Source organism: Phacochoerus africanus, chromosome 9 (assembly GCF_016906955.1).
Source record: "Phacochoerus africanus isolate WHEZ1 chromosome 9, ROS_Pafr_v1, whole genome shotgun sequence".
Taxonomy (NCBI): Eukaryota; Metazoa; Chordata; class Mammalia; order Artiodactyla; family Suidae; genus Phacochoerus; species Phacochoerus africanus.
This window is the reverse complement of record NC_062552.1, coordinates 58,098,776-58,121,746: the sequence shown is the minus strand read 5'-3', so window position 1 is coordinate 58,121,746 and position 22,971 is coordinate 58,098,776. Positions and strand designations below refer to the sequence as shown.

The window sequence follows — 22,971 nt, the reverse complement described above, 5'->3', positions numbered from 1 at the left end:
CACACTTTATTGCAGTTTTCTTACTGAAAAGTGGAGTAAGAAACTGCGCTTTTATCGATTTCTTAATGATCTATAAAGCTTTCTAATACAAGTTAAGTTTCCATGTGTGTGTGTCTGTTTATAGGCTCTATATGCTTGTCCAGTGGTCATTTTTTTGTATCCTTTGCCTTAATTACCAAAGTTTTACAAAATTCATGGTAATCCCTCACTTTATTTTTTATTAGGAGTTTCTTGGCCCTTTTGTATATCAACCTTAGTTTTAGTATCAGCTTGCCCAATCCTATACAAAAAATCAACTGTCAAAATTTTTCTTGGCATTGCATTGGCTCTATAATGTGGGGAGATAGATATTTTTGAAATTGAGTCTTCCAATTTATGAACATACTACTAATTGTTTTTTTCCACTTATTTAGGTGTTTATAACTGTCTGTATAAAGTTTTAACTTTGTTCTATAAACAGCTTTTGTATATATTCCTTTTTATTGTGGTAAAATATACTTAACGTAAAAATTTACCATTTTTAAGTTTACAGTTCATTGGCATTAGGTATATTCACATTGTTGTACCACCATCAACACCATCCATATCCAGAACTCTTTTATCTTGCAAAACTGAAACTCTGTATCTATTAAACAGTACCTCCACACTCCGTCCTTTCTCCAGAGATTGATGTCTGGCATTGACCATTTTATCTGTCTATAAATTTGATTATTCTGGATAATTCATTTAAGTGGAATCATGCACTATTTGTCTTTTGTGACTGGCTTATTTCACTTAGCATAGTGTTTTTAAGGGTGATCCATGTTGCAGGATATGTCAGAATTTCCTTTTCAAGGCTGAATAATATTTCATTGTGTATATATACTATATTATTCTTATCTCTTCATTTTGAATGGATACTTGGATTTCTTCCACCTTTTGGCTATAGTGAATAATGCTGCTTATGTAAACACAGGTGTACAAATACTTGCTCAAGTTCCTGCTGTTAATTCTTTTGAGTATATAGGTAGCTAGAAGTAGAATTGCTAAATCACATGGTAAATTTATTTTCAATATTTTGAAGAATGCTGTACTTTTTTCTGTAGCAGCTGCTCCATTTTACATTCTCACTAACAGTGCAAAAGTTCCAGTTTATGTACATTCCCAACAATGCTTATTTTTTTGAAAATATGTGTGCTCGCTTTGGCAGCACATATGCTAAAATTGGAATGATACGGAGAAGATTAACATGGCTTCTACACGAGGATGACACGCAAATTCATGAAGCGTTCTATGTTTGGGGAACTATATCTAGTCACTTGTAATGGAGCATGATGGAGGATGATGTGAGAAAAATAATGTATATATGTTTGTGTGACTGGGTCACTTTGTCATACAGTAGAAAATTGACAGAACACTGTAAACCAATTATCATGGTAAAAATAAAAATCTTTTAAAGAAATAAAAGATTTCTGATTGCCAAAAAAAATTTTTTTTTAAAAAACATGTAATAGCCATCCTAATGGGTTATGAAGTGGTATCTTAGTATGGTTTTGATTTGCATTTCTGTAATGATTAGTGATACTGAGGATCTTTTTTTTTTTTCTTTCTTTTTTAGGACCGCACCCGTGGCATATGGAAGTTCCCAGGCTGAGGTTCAAATTGGAGCTGCAGCTGCCGGCCTACACCACAGGCACAGCAACATGGGTTCCAAGCCTTGTCTGTGACCTTCACCACAGCTCACAGCAATGCTGGATCCTCAACCCATTGAGTGAGGCCGGGGATCACACCCATGTCCTCATGGATTCTAGTTGGGTTCATTACCGTTGAGTCATGATAGGAACTTAGAGAATCTTATTGTTGGCCATTGTATATATTCTTTGGAGAAATATTTATATAAATATTTATATAAATCCTTTGCCCATTTTTAAGTCAGATTTTTTTCTTGTTGTTGAATTGTAGGAGACTCTTTATATATTTTGGATATGACCCAAATATTTTCTCCCATTCTGTGGATTGCTTTTGCACTCTATTGATAGTCTACAAAAGTTTTTAATTTTGATGTAGTCCAGTGTATCTGTTTTCTTTTGTTGCTTATACTTTGGATGATATATCCAAGACATTATTGCCAAATCCAGTTTTAGATCTTATATTTAGGTCTTAGATCCATTTTGAATTGATTTTTGTATTTAGTATAAGATAATGGTCCAACTTCAGTCTTTTCCACATGAACTTTAGGATAGATTTTTCTTTTTTCCATTTCAACAACAAAAAATCCTTGAAACTGATAGAGAGTACATTGAACCTGTAGCTTTCTTTAAGTGGTATTGACATCTTAACAATATGAATTCTTCCTATTCATTTTTCTGTATCTTCTTCAATTTCTTTCAGCAGAAATTTGTAATTTTCGGTTTGTAAGTCTTTTTATTCTTAGTTAATTTTATTTCTAATTTTTTTTTTTTTTTTTTTTTTTGGTGGAGGATGCGGGCATCGACCTTGCTATCTCTCACAATGCCAGGGTTTTAATTTTTTTAAAGATAACTTTTATATAGGGTGTGAAACAAAAAAATCCATATTTATTTATTTTCATACAGATATTCATTTATCACAGCACTCTTTATTGAAAAGATTAGCTTTTAACCATTAAATTGCCTTGCTTCATGTTCATGGTCAGTTAAACATAGGCATAAGGGTTTATTTCTGGATTCTATTCTGTTCTATTGATATCTATATGTCTGTTCTTACTCCATCATTACTATTGTGTAATGAAATTTATTGATATGACTGAACTTATATCTGTCATTTAGACACTTGTTTTCCATGTCTCAATTTGTTTTTACTCCCTTACTGTCCTCTTTTTTTGCTAAGCCAATACTTTTTAGTGCATCATTTAAATTTGATTTTAAAAACTGTATTATTTTAGTTATTTGCTTAGTGGTTGCCTTATTTATTACAACATTCATCATGGCTTATCCCAACTACTTCAGGTTAAACTTAATTTTGGTGAAATAGAACAATTTTATTCCAATATAGCACCGTGCCTTTTTCTTCTTCTAATGTTATTATCACGTTATTATATCTATATATGACATAAACTCAATAATAGTGTTATGATTATTTCTTTGTTCAGTCCCACATCTTTCAAAGAAATTAGAAGAAAATATATTTGTACATTTTTTATGTTTATCCACATATTTATCATTTCTGGTGTATTTCTGTGGATTCAAGTTCCCTTTTGGCATTATTTCTTTTTAGCTCGATGGACTTCCTTCAGTATTTCTTGTAATAGAGGTTTGCTTTCATTAAGTTATCTTGATATTTGCTTATCTGGGGATATTTTTATTTTGCCTTTATTTTGAATGGTAGTTGTGATGGATATAGAATTTTTGGTTTTTCTTTCAGTACTTTGAATCTTCTTACTTCTGTTGTTTCTGATGAAAAATCGGCCATTAATCATACTGTTTTTCCTCTGTATATATGTTAAGTTGTTTTTTTTCCTGTTTTCAAAATTTTCTTTTTGTCTTTGTTTTTCACCAGTTTGACTCTGAATTGTCTAGGTAGATTCTCTTTATGGTTATCCTACTCTGTACATTGTTTTTCATCTAATTTGTGAAGTGTTTGGCCATTATTTCTTCAGATATTTAATTGTCATTTTTCTTCAGGTTCTTTTGAGTGTAACAGTTTCTCATTCTTTCCATAGTTTTGATGACCTTGACAATTTAGAGTAGTGGTCAGGTATTTTTTAGACATTTCCTTATTTTGGATTTATATCTTGTTTTTCTCATGGTTAGATTGATAAGGTTATGGGTTTTGGGAGGAAGACCACAGAGGTGAATATGAATAAACGTTTAAAAAATGTCTAAGGTTCATACTATCATCTTGACTTATCACTGATTTTGTTAACTTTGATCACCTAGGTAAGTAGTATTTGTCAGCTTTCTTCACTGTATAATAGAAGAATTCCCTTCCCCTCTTGGAAGCAAACCACTAAGCATGGACTATGCTAAAGAGAAGAATTCCTATGTAAATTATTTACAGTTCTTCTGTAAATACGTAAAACCATTTATGTATTTATTAAATACATTTTTTGTGTCAACATGGACTCATTTACATTTGTTTTATACTTTGGTTTTTAGCCAGTATTATGGTATTTATTTTTTTGTTCAGATAGTTTCAGCTTTAGACATTGGGAGCTTTTTCATTTGACCTCTTTTTCCTTTTGACATACCTCATTATTTTGTTTTTTGAGTACTTCCTTTCTTTTTGGCTTCAGATTCATCTCATATTTTCCCTGCTCCACCTCTAGAATTAGCGATTTAAGGATTTGTAGTTCCTTTTGTTGGAAAGTTTTTAAAAAGTTGTTTCTCCTTCTCTGTTGAGATTCCTTATTTGTTGAATTATTGTGATTTTTTCCTTATTTTGGCATAATTTATTTTAGTTCTTATATTTATAATACTGTTTTGTAGTCCTTGTCTACTGAATCCAACATATGGTCTCAATCAGACATAGTTTCAGCTGACTGCTTTTTTCCTGATCATCGGCATCCTTTGTATGTCTCGTAATTTGTTTGTGATTTTTTTCCTGTCCTGTTTTCTTTGTCTTTGTGAATTTTTGCCTTTTCTATCCCATTCATGTTGTTTTATAGGATTTTAGAGGGGAAAAGAGATAAATGCATGTTTTCAAACTGCAGTGTTTAAATGATAGTCCCAGAGCTACTATTTAAACCCATTCCTGGGTCCAGAAACCTATTTGTATACCTAATAATGCCTGTTGCTTCTTAAACATTTAATGAGCAGTAACATATCTGAGACCTAATAGGCATTAAGAAAAAATAATTTTAAGCCCCCCTTTTTTTGCTTTTTAGGGCCAAACTTGCGACATATGGAAGTTCCCAGTCTAGGGGTCAAATTGGAGCTACAGCTGCCGGCCTATACCACAGTCACAGCAACACTGGATCCTTAACTCACTGAGCAAAGCCAGGGATCGAACCCCTGTCCTCATGGATACTAGCTGGGTTCTTAACCCCTGAGCCACAACAGGAACTCCTAAAAAAACACTCTTTAGCCTGTGTTTCCTAGTTGCATTTTTTAACCTCATGAAATTTGTTACTTCAAGCTGTTGAGTTTATAATTTTTACTGTCTTCTTACAGAGACAGGGAAGAACGTTTGGCAGCACTCACAGCTGCTCAACAAGAAGCTATGGAAGAGCTGCAGAAAAAAATTCAGCTCAAAGTAGGGATATTATATATTTTAGTTTGAAATTTTAGAGCTATTTTAATGTAGCATGAGATTAAAATTTTATCTATTTAGTTAATTACATAAAATTGAAGTAATTTGCATTTTTAATATGCATATAATAAGACATATTGTTTGGCTATGATCATTTCCAACTAAATTGACTGAAAATTGAAATTAATAAGATTAAGCAATTGAGGGAAAAATATAAAAGACTTTTAGCATCTCTTGGTTTTACTAAGCAATATGTTAATGACTTGAAGACATTACTGCTAGGCTTCTGATATTCATAGACTTCCAATTACTTATAAATAAACTAAAAGGTGATTATTTCAGTGCTTATAAATTTTACAGTTGCTCAGTTGTAGCTTGGGAGATATGACAAATCGATATTTTCTAGAAAATCTTTACCATTAGTATGTTAGTTTTTAGCAGTATAAATGTTTCACAGTGTATCATAACTATTATTATATGTGTTGGCTTTTCACAGAGATAGTAAATTCCATAGGGTAGAGAACTATGTTTTACTATTTATATAATCCTATAACTTTATAATTTATTTAAATTTAATGCAACAAATATTTATTGAGCCTTGTGGTAGACATGGGGATACAGAGATGAGTAGTACATGGTTCTGAGTATTTCAAGAAACACACAATCTAGTGTGAGATAATTTCCCTATGGTTGGAGGTATACTTGGAGTGCTATGGAAGTACAGAGGAGGATACTAAGTCTAATGTAAAGGGTTTCAGAAGTCAGGGAAGTAATTTTAGAGGGTAAAATCTGAGCCGAATTTTGAAAGAAAGAAGAGTTGAATAGGTATATGGGTGGGTTAGCATCCAGCCATATGAAATGGTATGAGCATGAAGTCAGAAATCTGAAATAGTGTTTTTTTGGTTAATTTATTTTTTTGTTTGTTTTCTGGGAAGTCACTGGAGCTGATGTGGGTAGAGGTCTGTGTCATTACGGGCCTTGTCTGCTATGAGGATAAGCTTGGCCTTTACCTGTGTGTCAGCATTTCCCATAGTGTATTTCAGGAAGTGCTTCTCAAAAGAATGTTTTAGTCAAATAAGTGTGTAGAATGTCACTCAGTATAAGCTAGCTTTAATAAGTTACAGTGCACGGTGATAAGCTAGAGGCTCTGTAATCATCTGGGTTAAAAACCTTTTTAGCTTTAACTTGATAATTTTCCAAATTTATTTTGGAACCAATTATAACTTAGAATTTTCTAAATTCATTATAGAATCTCTTCTACAAAACACTCATTAATATTCCATGGGGCATACTTTAGGACATGTTATGATGCATGCAGGAGATATTAAAGGGTTTTATGTGAATTCTTCTCCTCATTGTCCATGTTAATATTGAATTAAGACATTCTATTATTTTAGAAAGTTTAATATAAATATTGCTTTTTCAAGTTCTCAGTATAACTTGAATAAATATCTATATTCTCACACTTTGACTTCATTTACAGCATGATGAAAGTATTCGAAGGCACATGGAACAGATTGAACAAAGAAAAGAAAAAGCTGCTGAATTAAGCAGTGGACGACATGCAAATACTGATTATGCCCCCAAATTGACCCCTTATGAAAGAAAGAAGCAGTGTTCTCTCTGCAATGTCCTGGTAGGTTGTCAGTATCAATATTGTGATGATACATTATAATTTGTTACTAAAATTTATTAAACTCTCAGTCTTTTAAAAGTCATGCTAAGGCTAATTACTGTGGATTTCTTTCATGGTTTTTATGCAAAGTAAGTAGTACAAAAATAATGTCAGGATTTTGGGCAGTGCAAAGGGCCAAAGCATGCGGATGCTGCTAAAATGGGTATACATCTGCTTAATGATAACCCAAATCAATGTTTTGGAGAATTAAGAACAACAACAGCAAAAGAAGCATTTTCAGTGCTGAAACTTGAACTCTGATGCTTAGAAGAGATGATATCCTGTTAAGGTTGGCTTTGATGACATGGCTTTTTAAACCATGTGTCTTCTAGAGGATTCTCAGAATTGTGTTCTAATAAAATATTTTTAAGCCTCATGTGTAAATGCCAGAGTAATTGCAACTTGCATGTAGCATACTGGATAGAATATGTAATATTTAAGATTAGATATAATTATATGTTCATTAAATTACTTTGATTTTATGCTTTTAGATCTCTTCAGAGGTGTATCTTTTTAGCCACATTAAAGGGAAGAAACACCAGCAAGCTGTGAGAGAGAATAGCAGCATACAAGGGCGGGAACTTTCCGATGAAGAAGTGGTAAGCTTTACTTTCATTCATTTACATGTATTTATTGAGTACCTGTTATGTTGTCTATTATTACGAAGAAATCCATATACATACTTATTATTTAAGGCTGTGTTTAATAGTAACTACTATGATATATAAAATACAGATGTTATTATTTTGGTATATATTTAATAAGACAGAAATAAGAATTTAATACTGTTTATGTAATTTAATACTGTTTATGTAATTGAGTGCAGAAAAGTTAAGGGTATTTTGATATTTTAATAGCAAGAATTATTTAGTGATGCTGTACATTTCTTGAAAAACAACAATATAAAAATTATATATATATATTTTTTTCTTTGGTCTTTTGTTTTTTTTAGGGCTGCACTTGTGGCATATGGTGGTTCCCAGGCTAGGGGTGAATCGGAGCTGTCGCTGCCTGCCTACACCATAGCCACAGTGTGGGATTGAACCCTGTCTGCAGCCTACACTACAGCTCATGGCAACACCTGTCCTTAACCCACTGAGCAAGGCCATAGATTGAACCTGTGTCCTCATGGATGCTAGTCGGATTCGTTTCCCCTGAGCCATGATGGGAACCCCCATAAAAATTATATAAATTGATAATTTTTTATCAGTACAGTATTTAGAAATTTTGTGGAATGCATTATAATTGCTGTTTACATGGAATTTAGGTTTGTATAAGTATTTTCATAAATAAATTTCACTCAACAGTTATTGATATGTGGATGACATTACTAATCTATGAATTTGTTGGTTTTATTTGTGATAGCAAATTTCTACAAGTACCCAAAGATGAGAAATTCATGTTTGTCAAGCCTCTCTTAAGATGTCCAGGAAAGGCTTGTTGTGGTTCTTTGAGGGCAGTACTGTGTATAGGTGCACTTGTGTGATTAACTCTTTTTTTTTTTTTTTCTTTTTAGGGCCGCACCTGTGGCATATCGCAGTTCCCAGGCTAGGGGTCGAATTAGAGCTATAGCTTCCTGCCTATGCCACAGCCTCAGCAATGCAGGATCCAAGCTGTGTCTGTGACCCACACCACCGCTCACGGCAACACCGGATCCTTAACCCACTGTGAGCAAGGCCAGGGATCAAATCAATGTCCTCATGGATCCTAGTCAGGTTCGTTACTGCTGAGCCACAGTGGGAACTCCTTTTTTTTTTAAATATGGTATATATTGACAGAATATACAAATTTAAATTGTGTCACTCAATGAATTTTTACTAATGTTTCATTTATTGTCAGGACATAGATCATTTCTTGTATCTCAGAAGGTTCTCTCATGCCCCATCTCAGTCATGCTCCCAAAAGGTAACTAGTCTCTGACTACTAGGCATCATCAATTAGACTTGCCTGTCTTGGACTTCTTATAAATAATATTATACAGTATGTACCTTTTGTGTCTGGCTTCTTTCACTCATCCTTAAGTCTAGGAGATTGACTCCTAATGTTTACATGAAGCTATATAGTTCATTCTTTTTCTTAGCTTTTTCACCAGTGCCCTCCAGACGAGACCATCAAGGAACACAACTCCAGTTGAATAAATTAGGTTTATTGATTTGTTAAAGGAAGGGAAAACACACACTATAGGAAGTTACGGGGTTTCTCAATAAGGTGTTAGAAAAGACTTGGAACTTTGCTAGGTAATTTTGGAGGGGAGTCTTCAAGGATGTAGACTTTGCTCTGGATTGACTGCCTTCAGGAAGTAGGGGTAATTCTGTGGTTGGTTCTTAATAAATCTTACCTGGGGAGAGGAACAAAGCTGCCGTTTTCTCCTAAGTTTCTGGATATGATCAGAGCTTGAGGGGAAATTGCACATAGTTAATTTGGCTCACTTCTTTATGATTACGTTCTTTTAAGGATTTTTCCCTGTCAAGTTCCAACTACTCTGATAGCTCTAAACCAAATTTTATCTCCTTAGCTCAGTAAGAATGCCACTTTCAGCTTGCACTGTTATCCTCTGCCAAAAATTGGCGTAAGCACTTAGGGCAAGATCCAGAGTGAATGTGGAGTTCACCTCATGTGCTTTCCTCCTTTGAAGAATCATGGTCTCTCAAGTCCTGGCTGTGTTGGCTCCTCTTTAATGCTTTCGAGTAGATGTTTTGTGTTTTACATCTTTTGTGCAGTTTTGGGGGCAAGATTATTCCAGGTTAAGCTGATTCACTGTGGCTGAAATTAGAAGTCTTCAAATGTTTAATTTCTGTATATCCTTTTTTGATATAATGCTTGGCATGTAGTAAGGTATTTAATAAAAACTCATTGAGTTGAGTTGAACTGAAAGGTTATACAGAATGGCTTTAGGTATGATTAATAAAACTGAAATGAAAAATGGAACTAATCACTTTTTAGTTTGCCTGAAATAATTTTTTACCTTTTACTCAAAATGTATGAGTATTTTAAGACAGAGTAGAATGAATTTTTTTTTTTTTTTTACTTGAATCATTCATGTGTTTATCCCCATTCTCTACTTTAGGTTGTTGTTTAGAACTAGAGTGGTGTATATGTGTGTTCCACTTTGGGAAAAGTCCTGAATTGCTTCATTAACTAGAATTTAATTATTCTCATTATAAAGTCTTCCTCTTATAAAAATTATTTGTAACTAGGTTTTCTTAATTTAAAAAAGTTATATTTATTTAATTTACAAAAATTATTTAAAAATTTTGTGGAACACTACTATTAGATAAACTAAAATTTATGCATTTTTATCTCAAAGAGAAAAGCAAGAAAGGAAAGGATATTTAATTCCTGTACTTTGGTTGAAAAATGTGTAATATTATCTAAATTTTATAACTATCAAAGCCATGGTTTGCTGTTTAGCCATTGTGGTTTGAGATTTGATTTATGTATTCATTTTGTGTACTGGTTAAGTTTAAAGTTCTCACTTAATTTATGCAGCTATTCTTGGTTATAGCCCCTTCTTCCTGAAAACAAGTGTGCAATATAGCATATGAGTTGTGTGATATAGAAAGGCCATTTTATACCTACTCTCACAGATATTTCATTTTTAATCAGCAAAGGTACCTATAGTAAACATACTTGTTCTACTTAAAGTTATTACTTGTCATCTGTGATGCCTTTATATTATATACACCTTATCTGTGACCCTTCTTCTTTGACATATAAGATTTTATTTATACCACCTCTGACCTAATAAAATTGGACCTTTGACCTTATGCACTTGACATATCAGATAACTTACTCTTGATCTCTGACACATTTTGTTTTAAGCCTGTTAAACATAATAGGTAGCTGCCCAGCAAGAAAGGTTTAATGTTTTGTGTTCTTACTATAATTTAACCAGGAAATGTTTCTTGTGTTTCTTGAGACCTAACAAAAAGATCTGCTATATGTTTGATTTTATTTCTTTCATCATTTTAGACTCCAAATGCTAAAAGTGCTTGGTTTTTAAAGGTCAAAAGAAACTGGTACTAGTTTAAATACATTCCAAAATTTAATTTCTTAACACATTATTAGAGAAATAGTAATTTATTAGTTTTAATTAAAACTAATTTCTTTTGTAGTTCTGTTTTCACACTATCTGAAGAAACATTGATTTTTGCAGAACTTGAATGAAGTACATTTAATTCTGTATGGAGAATGAAATTTAAAGCGTTTAAAAATTTTTTAAATTCATGTATTTCTGTGTTTGTGAGACTCCTTGGCTTTGAAAGCATGTAAATTATATCTGCTTGTTAACCCATGTACTTAAATATAGAGAAAATAATAGTTTACTTTCATTTGATTCATGGAAAGTATGAAAAAAAACTTTTATGAAGGATTTTAAATTAATTATTGAATGTTTACAAGCAAGTATGATTTTTACAAATATCAATTTAGTATTTTGGTTTGGAAAATTATGCTAATTAGGTGATGGAGGGAAAAATGAACATTTTACTTGGTAAAAACATAAAGACATCACTGTGTTTAATGGAATATAAGCCAATCTCTTTGGCTAGAGTGTGCCTGGCATTTTTGTGGAAGAACTAGTAGATGTCTGCCAAAGTTGATGACAGTCTGAGAAATAATAGATAACCCCATAATTCCTGATAGAGTCATTATTTTCCTTATCTTGGTTACGTTTGTAGAAGCAGAAGTATTTGCTCTCTTTTTATAATTATGTTTGGAAAATATCCTCTTTGCTTTTCAAAGGAAAATCAAGTCAAATTGAAAAAACTTGAACTCATTTAGAATGGACCTTAATTTTCCTCCAGGACCTTGATAGAGGACATTTTAGGTTAATTTGAGAAATGAGGTAAAAACAACTTACCTTTTCTTATAGGACTCAGTTTCCATTGCTTTCATTTTCTTTCTAATAGGATGGGAAAATTTTTATAGTTGTTTATATAATTCACACACACATATAGCTGATTGTTAATTTATGTATTTATTCTAATTTTAGGAATTCTTATGGGAGTAAATTCACTCACATTGTTACCTAGGGTGTGCATAGCATATGTAGCTGTCATTTCTAACTGATTTAGTCTTCTTCGTTGGTTCAAGGAAAAAATTTTTAGTAGGCAACCCATTGTTTTGAACCTTAGTTTGATCCAGTAATTTAGTTTCCCTAGTTAGTACCCAGCACTTTTTATAACAATCCTTGGCCTCCATCCTCTTCCCTATCTCCTTAAGATGGCATCTGTGCGTTATCAGAGTAAGAATATGGCTTATGTAACCTCATGTTATAAGGACAAGTTGAGATTTTACTGCATATCTTCCATCCTTTCCAGTGTAAGTCCCTTGTTTACCTGTTTACTTAGTGTACTCAGGGCCACCAGTCCTGAAGAGTGGCTGGTGAACTCTTGATCTGTTCTTTCCTCTTGGACAGTGTTCCAGTAGAACATCAGCCATTTGTTTACTTTTTCTCCATCAGTTCTCTCTACCTGCGAATCTCAGAGACTTCACCAGATGCTCCATTCTGGCCCCTGGCAGCTCTACTTGTTTCTTCCACATAAGAACTATGGGCGTTTGGGGAAAACTAAACCACAGGGCCTCTTCCTGGCCATGTAGCATGGCCATGTTAATGGACCACACCCTAATTGGTGCCAGAGACATCTGGAGAGACAATTTCTTTTGAGAATCAAAATAACACATTTGGCATTTCTCTGACTTAGCTATCTAACTTATCTCCCGTGGGACACATTCCCCCCCACACTCCTTTCATCTCCAAATGTTTTTGGCTAGAAAGAAGTAAAATTTACTTTAACCTCTCCTTCCTCCTTATTTGAACCAAGTAACTAAGTCTTAAGGTGGCAAAAGACTCCTAACTCTGGAGTAAATGCTATAGGACCCCTCCAGGTTTGGCTGTTATTGACATGCTAAAGGGCAAGGTAAATAAATTTATTAAATCTCAGGATATTAGCTTGGCTTGTAAACCTCTAGGCTTGGTGCATTTATCTGTTTTTGAATATCTAAAGTTGCTTATTATAGAGTACTTTCTTTCATGTAGTTATTTTGGAACAGATTTTAGTCACCTCTGCAGCTGGGTTGAGGGGGCAAAGCTATATGCTAAGAAAGATAAAATAAATAATCACATTAATAATTTTGAAATACTACTCCAGTGTTTCTCCAGATTTCTCATGCTACGTGAACATTGCTAATAATCATAGTCTCTATTCCATATTGATTTTCTTTTACTCAGCATTCAGCTTTGGAGATATTATTCATTAATCAATGATTCAGGACCAGAACCTGAAGAACTATAATTTTCTTATATTTTTTTTTGCAGAGTCTGTGTTATTGGGTTTGTAAATTACAATTTTTCTTTCATTGATCTTTGCTTTTTAAACTGTTGTTTTAAACTGCTTTTATAAAATGTGATTTTAAATAGGTAACAAATACCTGAAGTTTAACAACTTTAACTGTTTAGCTTTTGATAAAATTTTGTTCTGTGACTCCTAGATAGGTCTCAAAATACTCTTAAGCTATACAAATGTGAAAAGCTATTTCTATTATATTTCCCTGCATGAGTCCCTGGAGCATATACACTGTAACATATGCTACTTTTCATTTGCATCATGATGGTTGCCAGATTTTATAGTTTACTTAAGCTCATTAAGTCTGTTTTTTCCTTTTGACATCTGTTTGAGGGTTAGAATGGAGTGCTTCTAGCTGGTATTTTAAGTGTTAAACATTATATGTTTTTAGCAGTTATTTGTGGCAGATATCCATTGCTTTTAAGAGGTTAATTATACATCTGAAACACTGTTGTTTTTTAAAAGGACGACTCTTAAACTCCTTAAACATTTATTCCAGATTATGGTAGTTTGGAGTAATTAGAACTGTGGCTAGTTCTGTAGCTTCATGGAGTGTAGGCTGATACTTTTCCATCTGGCTCTTCGGTGTCAATTGCAAGAAGCCGCAGAATTGTGGCCATGGGTGATATTAAAAGATGGGAGCAACTGTGATCACTGTTTCACAGCTACCTTCTTTCAGTTGGATGATGGGGATCAGAAATGGTGGAGGCAGACTTATACAACTTCAGGCTACTTCTACTTGAATACAAGTAGAATACAATACTCTCAAGTTATGTAATATGTAATATTTATATAGAAATTTTCTGCCTGAGTAATCTTGAACTACATAGTATGACAGTTTCATGTGGGAGGAATAAAGGATATGAAAGATTTATTGATAGGAGTTTATGAGAGGAAACACTCCAGCCCTGGAGAGGATAGATGACAAATTTCACATTTTACATGCTTAATGTAGATAATTCTCCTAATCTCCTAATTTTCCTTAATAATTGATTATAAATGCTTTTAATTTAATTTAGACTTCATTATGTTCTTTATCTGAAATTCAGTGGCCTATATTTTAGTTCCAAAGTAGATATTTATAGAGGAGCAGGGAATGCTTTATCTCTGATCAAAGTTATTTAGTTTTAGTAATAGTTATTCTTTCAATTTGGCTTCTCTTGCAGTTGGCAGAGTAGGCATATCTGTTCTATCAGGAAAATCACAAAGCTATAAAAACAGAATTTTCACAGTCATATAATTTGGTCCTCTCACTCAAAAAAGTTTTTTTAGACTATGAAGTATTTCAATATCAGAAAATAATATGGTAAACTGCATATTCCTGCCACCTAAAAAATCAGGTGATAATATTCTTTTTTTCTTTATATTTGGAAGGATGGAGGAATACAAAGTGTAGGTGATAGGGACAGGAGTAGAGCTTAAATCCTTATGTTCCACAATGAAGAGTCAACAGATAATCCTAAAATTGAAAAATGAAGAAGTAGCAACACAAAATATATTAAGGACTATAGAGAAGAAAGATAATCAGCTAAAACCACTGCCTCTGGATTGGGGAAAGAAATGGGGAACCAGTGGTAAACTACTTTCTTTTAACTATTGACTGTATAAATTATGTTATGGGTAACTTTGATAAAGCAAGAGCCTTTTTGAAAAATTAAAGAAGAAATGGAAAATGGAGATTGTCCATTCTGCTCAGGAATCTTTTGCACTTTTTCCCCCCCTGGTTCAAGGTTAAAATTAGACAAATGAATGCATCTGCAACCATAAAAGGCCATATAGTGAAGTTGGGTATTTTGGTCAGTTACATCCTTAATTTAAAAAAAGTTTTTTTAAATTATAGTTAATTTTTAAAATTTAAATTTTAATTTATTTTTTAAATTTGTAATTTTTAAAATTATAGTTAATTTACAGTGTTCTGTCAATTTCTGTTGTACAGCAAAGGGACCCAGTTACACACACGCACACACACACACACATATTCTTTTTCTCATATTATGTTCCATCCTGTTCCATCGCAAGTGATTATGTAGAGTTCTCTGTGCTACACAGCAGTATCTCATTGGTTATCTACTCCAGATGTAATAGTTTGCATCTCCTAACCCCAAACTCCCAGTCCATCCCGCCGCTTCTCCTTCCATTCTCCCCTCCCCTTTGGCAGCCACAAGTCTGTTTTCCATGTTTCTTTTCTATAGATAGTTTCATTTGTGCCATATATTAGATTCCACCTATAAGGATATCATATGGTATCTGTCTTTCTCTTTCTGACTTACTTCAATTAGCATGAGAATCTCTAGTTCCATTCATGTTGCTGCAAATGGCATTATCTTGGTCTTTTTTATGACTGAGTAGTATTCCATTGTGTATATGTACCACATCTTCTCAGTCCATTCTTCTGTCAATGGACATTTAGGTTGTTTCCATGTCTTGGCTGTTGTGAATAGTGCTATGATGAACATGTGGGTACATGTATCTTTTCCATTGAAAGTTTTGTCTGGATATATGCCCAGGAGTGGTATTGCTAGATCATGTGATAGTTCTGTATTTGGTATTCTGAGGTACTTCCATACTGTTTTCCATAGTGGTTGTACCAGTTTACATTCCCACCGGCAGTGTAGGAGGTTTCCCTTTTCTCCGCACCCTCTCCAGCATTTGTTACCTGTACACTTACTGTTGATAGCCATTCTGACTGGTGTGAAGTGGTACCTCTTGTAGTTTTGATTTGCATTTCTTTAATAATTAGTGATGTTGAGGATTTTTCATGTGCCTGTTGGCCATCCATATGTCTTTTTTTGGAGAGATGTCTATTCAAGTCTTTTGCCCATTTCTCAATTGTGGTGTTTGTTTTTTTGCTGTTGAGTTGTATTAGTTGTTTGTATATTTTGGAGATAAAGCCCTTTTTTGTTGCATTGTTTGAAACATTTTCTCCCATTCCATAGATTGTCTTTTTGGTTTTTTTTTTTTTATAGTTTCTTTTGCTGTGCAAAATCTTTTTAAGTTTGATTATGTCCCATTGGTTTATTTTTGTTTTTATTTCTATTGCTTTGGGAGGCTGACCTAAGAAAACTTTTGTACAGGTGGTGTCAGAGAATGTTTTGCCTATATTCTCTTCTAGGAGTTTTATGGTGCCTTGTCTTAGGTTTAAGTCTTTAAGCCATTTAGTGTTTATTTTGTGCATAGTGTGAGGGTGTGTCCTAGTTTCATTGATTGACATACAGCTCTCCAGTTTTGCCAGCACCACTTGCTAAAGAGACTGTGTTTTTACCATTTTATGTTCTTGTCTCTTTTGTTGAAGATTAATTGACCATAGCTGTCTGGGTTTATTTCTGTGTTCTCTGTTCTGTTCCATTGGTATGTATGTCTGTTTTTGTACCAGTACCACACTGTCTTGATTGCTCTAGCTGTGTAATATTGTCTGAAGTCTGGGAATGGACTACCTCTCAGGTCACATGTCAGAGACACCTAAGTCTCATCGAGGCTGGCGAGAGGTCTACTGTGGAGAATTTGGCAAAAGTGGTCACATCCCTACCTCTTTTCTTTTTTCTATTTTTGATTTTTTGAGGAACACACCTTTTTCCTCACAGTAGATGCACCATTTTTACTGTCTTAGCAACTGCTCAAGGTTACCAATTTCTACAAAACCTTTCCAATATTGTTACTTTGTTTTCTTTATAGTCGCTATCTTAATGAGTTGGTCAGGTTTTAAATTAGCAATTATATATTTGAGTATATTTTGATTTTTTTTATGATTTACTACATCTGTTTTGGTAAAGTTTCATTTGCTAGGTAATTATGTAATGTGTTCAGAGGTTTTGGCAAAACACTTTTCATGGTATTCTTTGTGCTTTTTAAAGAAATCTTTGTCTCCTTTTTTGTTTCTATCATTTAAAATTTGTACCTGTATTTTTTTTTGTTGAGTTTTCTTGCCCTTAAATTTGTCTGTTTTATTAGTATTTTCAACATTTTGATTTTTGGTTTTGTTGATCCTATCTAGTTTCTTTGTTTTTTACTCATTAAATGTGATTTCTTGGTTTTGTTATTTCTTTTTTACTTCTTTCTCTGAGTTTATTTTGCTTTTATTTTTCTAACTCCTGAAGGTGAATGCTTGGCTCATTAATTTTTGGCCTTTTTTCTAATGTAAGTACTTAAAGATATTAATTTCTAAAGCCTACTTTGATACAACGTATTTTCAGTATTACTCACTTCTAGATACTTTCTAATTTACTTTAGATTTTTTTTCTTTTATCCATTAGTTGTCTAGAAGATTGCCTCAAAATTTCCAAACATATGAGTTTCATCTATTGATTTCTGCCATAATTGAAGTAAGATCAGAAAATGTAGTCTTTGAAAGTCTTTGAAATCTGGCATAGCATATAGCACACGGTAAGATTCTGTAAATGTTCTATGCCTGAAGAGGAATCGTATTTTCTATTTATCTACTCTATCAAGCGTATTAATCATGAAATGAAAATAAAATATTGTACTGATTTTTGTCTACTTCTTTCAATTACTGATTGATATTAAAAATCTCACTATGATTATAAATTTATTTATTATTAATTTATGCTCATATTTTTTGAGGCTAGGTTATTAAGAGCATACAAGTTTAGAATTGTATATCTTTTTAATGAATTCAGCCTTTTACTGTGAAATGGCTTTGTAGCATAAATAATGATGTTGGTGAAATTTTCCTTTTTTCTGCACTCGATTTCAGGTTTTAACATCAAGTTCATGATAGATGTACAAAGCAGGGATTTTTTTCTAACTCAAGAATTTTCTTCAAGTTCTATTTTGTTTGAGAGCAATATAGATGTACTAGATTTCATTTATTTAGTATTTTCATGGTGCATTTTTTTCTACTTTTAACTACTATTGTGAAATTGATTATATAACAGAAGAGTACAAAGATGTACATGTACTGTTTGTAGAATAACAATAAAACAACTTTCTTTGTGTCTGTCACTCAGGTAAGTGAGAGTCTGCCAGTAAGTAATTTAGTTTTTGTGCTTTTGTTTGTGATAGACATTTTTACTGGGTTGAAATTTGTAGCTTTACAATTATTTTCTCTAAGAATTGCGTAGGTCTTATTTGTCGCCTTCTCCCTTTTATTCTTAATAAAGTCAGTTTGTTCCTCTTTTTTCTTTTTCAGAATTGCCTTGGATATTCCTCTGCTTTTCAGTTTCTACATAACCTTCACAATTAACTTGTTAAGCTAAGAAAATCCTGTTTGCATTTTGATTGAGATTGTATGAAATAAGAGTAGACATCTTTTAAATATTCTTTCTTTCCATCTAGGCCATATGTGTGTCTTCTCATGTATTGCATTTGTGTGTGTATGTATCATTAGTATAGTATATGGTTTTCTTCATTTTAGTCTTACTGGGCATTTCTTGGTGGACTTATTTTGTTTCTAAATAATTAGTTTTACAAGTATTTTGAATTTTAGTTTTTATTTTCTTTTAAACAAAGAGGTATTTCCAAGGTTATAGATTAGAGAATGGCAATGCCTTTGATTTAGTTTAGGAGCATGGGTGTGTGAATGAAGTGGTTCATAGATTTGACTGTCAGACATTTTGCATGGGGGCCAGGCTATTAATTAATTTTAAAATATGTGTTGCCAAAATGAGCACTATTCTTTGTTTTAAATTTCAGCTTTTATTTCATTATGGTCATAGGTTATGGCTTTATAGGTTCTACTTTAGAGAGTTTGTTGATTTTTTTTTTGTCTTTTGTTGTTGTTATTGTTGTTGTTGTTGCTATTTCTTGGGCCGCTCCCGCGGCATATGGAGGTTCCCAGGCTAGGGGTTGAATCGGAGCTGTAGCCACCGGCCTACGCCAGAACCACAGCAACGCGGGATCCGAGCCGCGTCTGCAACCTACACCACAGCTCACGGCAACGCCGGATCGTTAACCCACTGAGCAAGGGCAGGGACCGACTCCGCAACCTCATGGTTCCTAGTCGGATTCGTTAACCACTGCGCCACGGCGCCATGACGGGAACTCCCTGATTTTCTATATAGCTTGATACATTGTAAAACTTTAGGAAGAATTTTTTTTCTCTTCGAGTATGTATATTAGATCATATTTCTTCATTTTGTGCACATACTTTAACTTTCTAAAATTAGTTTTGTGCTCACTAATATCCTTTTCTTAAAAATGAAAAGACTGCCAATATGCTATTGCTATTTATTCATGCCTCCTTATATTCTTAAAATCAATTTTTGCAACACATCTATATATATCTCACAAAGTTTTATTATCATGGTCATAACTATTTACACATTTTTCATCTTACTGATGAATTATTTTTACCTTTTAAGAATATGAAACATCCTTCTTTCTTTAGTGCCTCTCTCTGAATTTTTTTTTTTTTTGTATTATTAGTGCAAGCCTAGTTTTGTTTAGATTTTTGATGTGTCATTTTATACTCTTCCTCTTTCCTCCTCTCCCTCCTTTCTTTCCTGGCCCCTTCATAGTTTTAGTTTGTATCTAGATCTGTTACTAAGAAGTATACTTTTATTTTAGTTTTTTTCTTCTCCATAAAAAAGTACCATGGTTTATGTGATCTTTTTGGACTTACCTTTTTTCTACTCAGTATTATAATGCCTAGATTCATACAAATTGGAAATTTGTTGTTGTTTGTAAAGCACTTTGAGGTATAACTGTTGTATATTAAACTATACTTTAAGTTTACAATTTAATAATTTTTTTAACAGAATGCATTTTTCTTTTTTTTAACAGAATATCTAAATTTTTTATTTCTTTCCTTTTCAATTTTTGGCATATTCTTAAACCCATGAAATCATCACTACAATCAAAATAGTGAACATAATTATCACCTCAGGAAGTTTCATCATCTGCTTTATCCTTACAGATTTTCTGCCTGCTTTTGCTCTATCGATTATTGAGAGAGGGTTATGGAAATCTTTTATTTTAATTGTTAATTTTTCTATTTCTTTTAACAGTACAGTCACTTTTTGCTTCATGTATTTCAAAGCTGTGTTATTAGATTCATAAATGCTAGTCATTGTTATATTTCTTCTTTAATTGAACCCTTTTTATTATGAAATGACCTTCTTTATTCCTAATAATATTTTTTGTGACCTTGTCTAATATTAATATAGCCACTTCAGTTTATCTAGTGTTAGAGTAGTATATCCTTTTCTATCCTTTTATGTTTAACCTATGTATTTATATTCTCACATGCATCTTTTTCTTGAATATTTAAAAGTTAATAGACCTAAAAGGAATGTTTATTCTAGTGCTATTGACTATGATGTGAAGCTGCTGACCCTCTCAAGCCCTTGTCACCCCTGGCTGTGAAAACCACTCACAACTGGGAAGTTTAAACTCTGTCTCTGAGCATTATTGTCTCTTTAATTTTGTGTTGAAAGGGTCATGTTATTTGTAATCTCTGGTAATATTGTTACTGGGATGTTATTGAAATAATTTCTAAGGATGAAGCCTGATACTAATCTAACTTGCTACATTTGAAATCTGAGATTTCTGCAGAGACCTTTCATTACAAAGCTTGGTGCAATACAACTGAAACATTCCCTTTTGTAGTATTGAGTTCAGACCCCTCTTCATCTTCACAGCATGATAAATTAATAAGCTTATTGAACTCTGGGCTTTTCTTGGAGTCGTCTGTTAAACGTCAGATTAGATCAGAAAGGAACATCAGAATCTAAAAACGAAGTCTTTACCTCATTTATCATCTCCACCTACCAGAAAACTGATGGAGTATTTGTAATTGTCACTGAGTGGCAGGGGGACAGATGGTGGACTGTCATTCTATCAGAAGATGGCCTTTTCTTTTTTACATGGTGTCTGTTTCACAGTATTTCATTAGCTTCATTTTTCTCATCTGTCACTTTAAACAATATAATGCATAGATTGTAATGGATAAAAACATAAGTGTATCTTACCTGTAGAAAGGGACCTTGGCAGAGTTGAATCTTTTGTATAATTAAAATAATCTATTAAGTTTTAAAAGTTGTCCTCATCATATGTGTTTAATTTTTCAAAATGATGCTATCACAAAAGATATTGTTTTGATAAAAAGCATTAAATTTCAGATTTGGCTGTTTGGCTAAATTTAACATTTTATTTAGTCATAATGGAATTCAAAGTTTCTATTTTTTAAGCATTTCTCCAGCACCTGCTTGTGCCTTCTACAGTAGTCCTGGCACCAGGGCAACACAAGTAAAAATTGTCATATGAGCCTATCTTTTCATTTTATTCTATCTCTGATAAATTTCCAAGTTTCATGAATCTCTAAACACACTCATTTGAATATAAATGAACTAATTCTTGTATATGGTGCTTTCACTTTTAAATAATGTTTGGATGTTAATATATATAGATACTTTATTTGATAGGGCTAATGCCACCTAAAAAATCAGTAATTTCAAATCAGCTTTCTTCTGAAATCTTTCAGGGGAATAATCTGCTAGAATAATTTAATGGCAGAGTGATATTAATCAAAATAATAATTTACTACAGATCCTTTTGATCTTATTCTGAGTAAAACTCTCTTTAACTTAGGCAGTTAGCATAAGCCCTTGGCACTTAGTATTGAATTAAATATTAGTAAATTAAATCTTTTTTTTAGGTTGAAAGCATATGTTTATTAAGTAGTCTATAGGAGTAATGTAAGAATTTCTACAACTTTTATTCTAACTTCACTGATTCACTCTCGGGCTATTTTCAAACTGGGACCCACTATAATCTTAAATCCTAATGAGCTAACCTATCATTTATTGTTTTTAGTATACTAAATCTTTGAGGGTAATATTGAAAATACATGTAAAGTATTGTCTAAAAATTCCACAGTTTGTAGTTGAGTATTTCTTTATTTCTTCCCTTCTTTCTTCTGCTTCTTTCTCTTTTTCTCCTGATTTTCCTTCTTCTTCCCTCCTTAGATTCTCCACTCACCCCTCACTTTTTTTTTTTACCATCATCATCCAGAGAAACAAGAAAAACAAGTTCCAACCCTCCAGGCCCTCACCCTTTCCTAGTTTTCATGGAAGATGATGAAGAAATCTTATAAAGTTTAGCCTCCTATTTATCTTACTTGTTGTCATGCCAGGCAGGCTTAAAAAAGTAGAATGCCTCATAATATTTTTAAGAATTTAAGAGAAAACATTATTTGGTTCTGGAATTGATTAATAATATTACTGGATTTTAGATTCCAAAGTTCAGAAAGTACAGGATGAGGTTGAGAGAAGAATGTTGTTTTTCTGAACAAAATGTGAAAGCCCCTGCATTAATTTCTCATGTGTTTAGATTAGTAACTTGGCATCCACCTTACTCTTGAAAGTAAACTTTTGGTTCCAGAGAAATATGCTTATTGAGCATTACATTGGATTTCTATTAAAAAAAGAAAAAAAAAACACTGATGATTTTCAGGTGAAAATACGTTTGTATTGTTATAATGAAACTTTGGTCCTTTTTATTCAAAGGAGACATATTTCATCTCTTTTGATCTTGTAAGAATAATAACATCCTTAAACATTCTCACTTTGGTATTACTATATTTTTAAATAGTGGGAAACAGATTATTTTCTTCAGTGTATCATGTTTTATGAAAAGTGTTTATTGTGAGATAAACTTGCAAGAGCTCTAAAATTTGTAGTTCTATAAAATCCTATGTTGTCTCATCTATGTATTTTCCTGCTTATCTACTATTTTTAAAACTTTGAAATTCTTTCTCAAAGCTCATTGAACCTATATCTACAGCTT

General features: G+C 32.8%; 1 protein-coding gene and 1 non-coding gene across 4 annotated transcripts in view; both read left to right on the top strand.

Moving 5' to 3' along the window:
• Positions 1 to 22,971, top strand: part of SCAPER (S-phase cyclin A associated protein in the ER) — a 411,590-nt gene that overhangs the window by 134,397 nt on the left and 254,222 nt on the right. For all 3 annotated transcript variants that reach the window (XM_047796974.1, XM_047796976.1, XM_047796975.1), the window contains 3 exons: positions 5,130 to 5,211; positions 6,692 to 6,844; positions 7,375 to 7,482. In XM_047796974.1, coding sequence (XP_047652930.1) covers positions 5,130 to 5,211; positions 6,692 to 6,844; positions 7,375 to 7,482 — 343 coding nt within the window. The remainder of the gene's footprint in view (positions 1 to 5,129; positions 5,212 to 6,691; positions 6,845 to 7,374; positions 7,483 to 22,971) is intronic.
• LOC125137089 (U6 spliceosomal RNA) lies at positions 1,174 to 1,280 on the top strand. Its single transcript, XR_007137394.1, has one exon. It is a non-coding gene; the product is annotated as a U6 spliceosomal RNA (small nuclear RNA).